An 8,301-nucleotide genomic window follows, 5' to 3' on the forward strand; every position below is an offset into this window, starting at 1 on the left:
AAAAAAAAAAAAAAAAAAAAAAGAATATCCTTTGAAGTAATAATATGTATAAAGGTTCATACAAATTAAAATATTTAAATTAAAATTAAAACTCTCAAAAATAAATGAGATTAGATCACAATTCTAATAGCTGTAGAATACTTAATGTTCTACCTGGATAAAAATAAATAAAACAGTGGATGAAGGTATAGTGGAGCACTTGCCTAGCATAAAAGAGGCCTAAGGTTTGACACCCTGGTGCCTCCTAAGTTAACAAAATAACTTGCACTTGCACTTATAAGAAGCAGCAGCCTTTAAAAAATTTGTGTAGTAGTTATTATTCCAACTGAAGCCATAAATCTTCAAAACAATTCTTTTTTTTTTTTTGGTACTGGGGAATGAACTCGGGTCCTTGTGCTTGTAAGGCAGATGGCGGAACCACGGAGCTAAATCCCCAGCCCTTCAAAACAATTCTTAATATAGGAAGACTTATCTTACACAGGAGAACTAAAACAGATTGTTGTCTCAAAAGGCAAAGAGCATTTCTAATAAAGAAAAGTTCTGGACTAGATGGGCTGACAGGTGAATTTCACCAAATATTAAAGAAGAATTAACACTGATTCTTCTCAATCTAAATATATATATATATGGGGGGAGGATATCCTACTTTATTCTATGAGATCAGCATTATCTAATACCAAAATCAGATAAAGACAAGAAAATACCAGTGTGGGACAGAGTGGCACAAGCCTGTAATCCCAACACTCAGGAACCTGAGGCAGGAGGATTGCCAAGAATTTGAGGCCAGCCTGAATGATACAGTGAGACTCTGTCTTAAAAAAAAAATTTTTTTTCTTGTGAATATAAATGTAAAATCCTAAACAAAAATACGGTATTAGCAAATTGAATTTAACAAAGCAAAAAAAAATTATTTGCCATGACCAAGTGGGATTTATCCCAGAAATACAAGGATGTTTAACATAAGAAAATAAATTGAAGGTAACCAAGCATGGTGGGAACATGGCTGTAATTCTAAAACTCTGGGAAGTTGAGGCAAAAGGATCACAAATTCAATCCCAGCCTGGACATCTTGGTGAGACTGTCTCAAAAAAAATTTTTTAAAGAACTGGGAATATAGCTTGGTGCAAAAGCCTGAATTCAATCACCAGTCACCTCCCTCCTCATAAAAATGAAACAGAAAATCACATGGCTGTCAATAGAGTCAAAAAAGGCATCTGTTAATATCCAACACATTTCCATGCTAAAAAGCCCTTTAGAAACTAGGAATAGAAGGAAAATTCCCAACATGATAAAGGATATATATATGAGCACCCCACGGCTAACATCATATTTAATGGTGAAAGGCAGAAAGCTTTTCTTCTAAATGTAAGACAGTACAAGGGAATAGAAGACATCAAGTTGGAAAGGAAAACTTAAACTCTCACTTTTTACATAACACAATCTTATATATGGAAAATCTCAGAGAAACTACAAGAAAACTAGAGCTAATAAATTAAGCAAGGTTGGAGGTACAAGACAAACACAAAACATCAGGTATGTTTCTATACATCAGTAGTAAAAATTCTGAAAAGGAAATTAAGAAAGAAATTTCATGACAGCATCTAAAAATATGAATCAAGTCCAACAAAGGTGAAAGATTTACAAGGTATAACTGAAAAGTACAGAGAACGTTTAAACTTTTAAAAATTGTTACAGTAAAAGGCGTATTACCATTAATCTCCCTCAAAATATCCCCCTCACTGTGAACCCATGGATCCCATCATTCTTGCCACTTTCTGAAACGGTTTTGGAAATCCTCTTCTGTGTGCATTTTTAGTGGCACTGTTGTGGCTGCCTTGATGTCCTGAGATGATTCAAAATGCTTTCATAGTCAATTTGCCTTTGGGGAAGAGCCAGAAGTCGTATGGTGCCAGATCCAATTAACGAGGTGAATGAAGACACACTGTAATCTTCTGTGCAGGCCTGCACATCCAGTAGATAGTACCTGGCGGCAGCATTTATATTTTTATCATACCTTAAAAAGACACAAAAAAGGACTTCCAGGAATGCTTCAGAAAGGGGCATGAATGATGGGAAAGTGTGTTCAAAGTGAGAGTGAATGTGTCTTTTACTGTAATAATTTATTTAAATATTCACTGTATATTTTGATCACACACATACTCAAAACTATAAAAACATTGCTGAATTTCTTTAGAAAATAGAAATTAAAGATGAAATCAAAGATCTGAGAAAACAGACACCACATGTCCATGGATATAAGATTTAAAATTGTTGGGCCAGGGATTTAGCTCAGTGGTTCCACTGCCTGCTTCACAAGCACAAGGTTCAGAGTTCAATCCACCGTACCAAAAAAAAAAAAAAAAAAAAAAATTTAACATTGTTAAAATGTCAGTACTACCAAAGCAATCCACATATTCAAAATAACTCCTCTCAAAATTCCAAGTCCTTTCTGTAAAAATGGAAAAGCTTATCCTGAAATTCATGTGGAATTACAAATAGCCAAAATAATCTTGAAAAAGAATAAAGTTGAAGGACTTGCACTTCCCAACTTTACAAACTTACAAAGCTGCAGTAATTACAATAGCATGAGCTCAGACAAAATATACAGACAGACCAACGGAATAAAATACAGAGCCTAGAAATGAACCCTCACATACTAACAAAGGGTGTGGGGAAAACGGACTATCCATACACAAAAGAATGAAACTGGGCCCTAACTTTATACCACATAAAAAATTAACTCAAAAATGGATCAAAGATAAAAACTTGAGAATTAGGGCTGGGGATTTAGCTCAGTGGTGCTGCCTCCTGCCTCGCAAGCCCAAGGTCCCGTGTTCGATCCCCAGTACAAAAACAAAAACAAACAAACAAACAAAAAAAAAAAAACCTTGAGAATTTAAACCTATATTCCGTTAGATGAAGCCATGGGGAAAATCTTGATGATGGATGGGACATGAAAAGCACAAGCTAACAAAAGAAAATAGGTAAACTGGACTTCAGCAAAATTAATAACTTGCATGCATCAAAGGATGCTATTAACAGTGAAAACGATTGGCAGAATGAGAGAAAATATCAACAAATCACGTATTCAACAGGGATATACAGGCAAATAAGTGCAAAGTATCTGCAATATCACATATGACAAATCATTTCTGATCCATATAAAAAAGGAGTACCAAAAAGTATAAGGAAAAAAGAATATTTAACATCAATAATAATGAAATAAGAATAATAAATGCTTTAGGTAATATGTGAACCATAAATGCATAATTAATCTATTCCACCTTTATTTGCATGTTCAGAAATTATAGCAGAGCATGTCAAAAAATTACTGGCCAGGTAGATCACAAGTTCAAGGCCAGCCTGATAATTCAGAAAAATCTGGTCTCCATAAAATTCGGAAAAGGGCTGGGATACAGTACAGTGGTAGAACACTTACCTAGCATAAGTGAGGCTCTCAGTTCAACCCCTCGGACCACCCCCCAAAAAAACTTACCATAGCAAATTTATTCAACTGGAAGCAATCTATATGATATAGAGACCAGTAAGTACTAATTAATTAATAAGTTAATCAGCAGCTACACATGTTAAAACCTGACTGAAATGCATGCCTTACTCCAATACACCAATGGTTTCCTGGTGACACAGTCAATTTATTACAGATGAGAACTCTTTATGCCTGTGGAATCCAAGTACTTCTTAATGTTGCAAAGATTTTCCTGTTACTACAGGAAGAAATAAAAGTGTCTATGAAATAAAAGATAAAATGCAGATGAAACCTCTGAAACTATCTCACTTTATAAAAAGGGCTCATAAAAAGAGGGATAATATTCCTGCATTACCTTATCATTAGATGCAATTTTTATTAAGGAATTGACTGTAGCAGCTAACACATGCAAGTACAGCAGAAATTATAAACACTTAAACTTTGCATTCAGCTCCCACTTGTAGCCTACTAGATAAAGTAAAATACCTTTATAGGGGGTTTTTAATATTATTTAGTTCCATATCTATTGTTCCTTTATATATAATGTCTGGCATCATCAAAAAGTTACGAGACATGTGACAGAAAGTATTAAAAAAACAGACCCATAGCAGGTAACACTGCTTGATAGCAGAGGGCTTGCCTAGCATGTGTGAGGCCCTGGGCTCTATCCCCAGTACTGCAAAATAGGGGGGAAAGATCCATAAACAATAGGAATAATGAAATGATCAGGCAGAGATTTAAAAATATCCATGAAAGCCAGGTGTGGTGGCACATGCCTGTAATCGCACTCAGGAGGACTGCTGTGAGTTCAAGACCAGCCTGAGCTACATAGTGAGTTCCAGGTCAGTCTCAACTACATAGTGAGATCCTGTCTCAAAAAACCAAAAAATTTTGTGTGGTGGCACATGCCTGTAATCGCACTCAGGAGGATCGCTGTGAGTTCAAGACCAGCCTGAGCTACATAGTGAATTCCAGGTCAGTCTCAACTACATAGTGAGATCCTGTCTCAAAAAACCAAAAAATTCTTTTAAAAAATTATTCATGAAAGATATGCTAAATCATATCATAGCAAAGGCAATCACATTTGGGCCAGGGATTTAGCTCATGACACCAGGCCTGCCTCAAAAGCTCAAGGTCCTGATACCAAGGGGAAAAAAGGTAATCACATGTATAAACAGGTAATCTCAATGTAGAAAATATATCTAAGTGCTAGAAATGTAAAGAAATACAGTACCAAATAATCCTTTCAAAGGACTTGTCAGATTAACATAGTAAGGAATCAGTGATGCTGAAGTAGGGTCAAAAGAAATTATCCAAGCTGTATTACAAAAAGTTAGGGGCTGACATACAGAGGAAAAGGCCATGTAAAACCTAAGAGAGGACGTCAGTTTCATATATATGTTACTGGAGTCCCAGGAAGAAAAAGCAATTTGTGGGAAAACAGCAGATAATTTCTGACCTGAGGATAAGATCTACCCAAACCCCAGAAACACAGCATGTCTCTGGATGTGCTATCTTGAAAAGCACACCATATTCTGTAAAATAGCTTCTGTGAATTCTTCAAAAATGCCAAGTGTGGGTTGTGTTATTACAGACAGCTAAATGAATTAGGTAGAAATACTACAGGCAGTCAAATAGGGCTGGGTCCTCGAGTCAGGACAAAGGTGAAACATACCACAACTGTGGACAGAAACATCTGCTGGCAACAAGGCCTCAAGATAAAAACAGGATGACCAGACCTATATACTTCCTAAAGATCAAACACTGGCTTAATGAAGTCTAGCTAGACACCAGCCACTCCAGTGGGTGACCAGAGACTTCTAGACCTGTCATCTTCTAGAAGTCTTTGTTCTTTTCATCCACACTTGCTGTGTAACTTGTTTCCCAAGTGGACACTATTACCTAAGTGACTACACTTGTAACCTTATTGGTTGATCATAGCTGTGGCCCATGCTGTACCATGTGGGTTTTGCTCTGTAAAATGGCCCCAGGCTACCCACTTGGGTTCCCTCCTGCCTGTCAGTAGCTACCCTTATTAGTAAATATCTTCCTGCTCTTAACCTCCCTTGTTCCTGTAATTCATTCTTTAATTTTTAGAGAACAAAAGCTTGGCATTATCAGACAGCTAACAGGTTGAGAAATATATTTCATATTTCACCTCTGGTATTATGTCCTGTATCAGTGTTGGAGACACATGCATAAAATAATGAAAGATGGGAGGGAGAGAGGGAGGGTGGAAATGACAAAGCAGTATAATAAAATGCTACAAACTGATGAATTTAGGTAAGAAGTATATGGGATGTCTCTGTATAGGTCATGCAATTTTGCCCTAATTTTGAACTTATTTTAAAACAGGTAAAAAGAGAGAGAAAAGAGACACACATACATGTACTGACATTTCTGGAAGGATATGCTCAAACTTAAAAATTGTCAATCAGTAAAGAGGGAAAGGAGATGTGGACAAGAAGCATCTATACAAAGATCCTCGAGAGAGACTGAATTCCTTTCAGTGGTTCCATTTACAGAGCATTTAAGTCAGTGGGGATATGGAAAAAAAAATCACATTTTAATTTCACTAGTCTTTGATATTTTTCTCAATGATGAATGTAAGCAACAAGCAATAGTAGTTTTAGCAATACCTGGGACTAATAGAGATTACATTCATTTTCATTTCACATCAGTTGTTTTGGTTATCGTAATAAAAAACCACTAGGCATTTTCTTAATTCAGTAGTTACATTTACTGCTAGGCTATATTCATTGATTTAATGTATGGTAAAAGGCCTAATATATCTCAAATGTGCTTTTGTACTTTGATAACTTTATTTCAGAATAATGGTTTCTTTGAAATCCAGTGCGTTTTACTTATTCATTTACAAATGTTATTCTGAAAAGGAGACTAAGGCCAGAATGCCTAAGAACTCAATTGGCACAAAGAAGTTAAGAACTTTCTTTCTGAAGTAGACATCTCAGCAGGACATGGAGATGCACTCCTGTAATCCCAGCGCTAGGGAGGCTGAAGCAGGATCACTGAGTTCAAGGAGAGGCTGGGCTTGATTGTAAGTTCAAGGCCAGCCTGCACTGCATAGTGAAACCCTGTCTCAAAAAAACAAAACAAAACAAAAAAGTATAGACACTTCATTTGCTTACCAGTTATAATGAGAAGTATGCAGCTTTTGTTTTGCAAGTTATAAAATGATGCATATCAGTAATAATGAATATTCCTTCTAATATTATTTATAGTAACTCCTAAATAACTTCCTATAAACAAAATGTACTCAATATGAATTACAACCGCACACAGAGCATCCAAAAACCAATATAACACACATGCAAAGTATGCAGGCATAGAGCAACCTATAAAAATGAATCAAGATTGTGAAATGTCTTACAGAGAAACTATGTTTATACATCTTAAGAATGTGGTTAAAAACAGCATACTATTTACCATTTTTCTTTTGGAAAATTTTTTAAAATTTCTGTAATGATTGGCTGGTAGCAGGCATCCCTTTCTGCTTTCCCAGTTTCACTCCAGTCTCTCACAAACTGTTTCAATGTAGATTTTAACTTATCCATGTCAAATGTAGATGCTGGCATGATCTTTCCATTGCCCTGTTTAAAAAAACAGAAATTAATTAGTTCTGAAAATCAATTCTGAATATGGGTAAACAGACATGCTACACTGGGGTCCACTGAAGCATGAGCTCCTAAGTAAAAATATCCTCAACAGATTAGGGTCATTAATCATAAAACCGCCACGAGACCAGACTGAGCTGCTATGGAGACTGGACATCCTGTCTTCTGAGAGGGGGAAGAATGTCCCTGCAGGCCATTATGAGAGCAGCAGGGAGAGGCTCACACTGTATCTCTCACTATCTAGCCACCTGTATCTCTCCCATGGATTAAAAAAAAGACTTCAGTTTCCAGAACTAGCAGTCCCTTGAGAGTTCCGTGAAAATATTTTCTTAAAGAAAAAGATGCATAACAATAGTAAGATGGAAAAATATATGAGTTTAGGAAGGGAAATTAATTTTACATAGTAAAGTTCTTTATAAAAATTTACATGCCAGAACATTTAAAACACTGCAACAAAAGTGTATCAAAATGCCAACAATATCTTAGTATTTAAAAACAGAATCAGTGAGCAAATCTAGTTGCTGGCAAATAGTTCTATTCAGCTTAAGTAAATACCTGGACATATAATGGAACCACTCGCTGAGCAGAGGAAATGACCTGCACAAGATTATAAAACTTGAAGTCTAGGAAATTTACTTTCAAGTTTATTAAACTATACAGTAAAAAATGCCTTCAAAGTTTATTAGTTAAACTGTACAGTAAAAACAAGAAAAACAAACTTTCACATACATCTTCTCCATATTCTTTATTTTCAAACATATGTATGCAATCATTCACAATGGTCAGTAGTATTTCCTGATTATGATCAACGCATTTCCGGATCTTGTCCAAGTGAAGAAGAAACTGAGGAAGAAGTTTCTGCTGATTATCCGGAAGTGATCGAAACTGTCTTTCTGTTCGGTTCACCCGCTCGTTCATACTGGTACTAAAACATAAAAGGTGTTTTTTAAATTGGCAAAAGAATTCTCAGCAGCAGCCAACCTTAAAACTGTCTTTCCATGTAATTATTCCCTGATGTTGGATACTGTTCTATTATTTATAATCTTGTGACTTATCAGATAACAAGTTAGAAAGTTCTGCATATTTCTGCAAATTCTTCTCATAGCTATCAAACAAAGGACAAATGGTTTATAAGTACCAAAGGTAAGTACACCAATCAAAAGAAGAAACATAAGGAGG

At 35.8% G+C, this 8,301-nt stretch overlaps 1 protein-coding gene across 1 annotated transcript in view; it reads right to left on the reverse strand.

Annotated features, from left to right (window-relative positions):
• The window catches only part of Carnmt1 (carnosine N-methyltransferase 1), a 32,363-nt gene extending 24,316 nt beyond the window's left edge, over window positions 1–8,047 (reverse strand). Inside the window, exons 1-2 of the mRNA XM_019207723.2 lie at window positions 7,852–8,047; window positions 6,935–7,098 (exon numbers count right to left, since the gene is read on the reverse strand). Coding sequence (XP_019063268.1) covers window positions 6,935–7,098; window positions 7,852–8,040 — 353 coding nt within the window. The 5' untranslated portion in view covers window positions 8,041–8,047. The remainder of the gene's footprint in view (window positions 1–6,934; window positions 7,099–7,851) is intronic.
• Window positions 8,048–8,301: the final 254 nt, after the last annotated feature.

The sequence above is a fragment of the Fukomys damarensis genome, unplaced genomic scaffold, assembly GCF_012274545.1.
Source record: "Fukomys damarensis isolate Sample0158 unplaced genomic scaffold, DMR_v1.0_HiC HiC_scaffold_31, whole genome shotgun sequence".
Taxonomy (NCBI): Eukaryota; Metazoa; Chordata; class Mammalia; order Rodentia; family Bathyergidae; genus Fukomys; species Fukomys damarensis.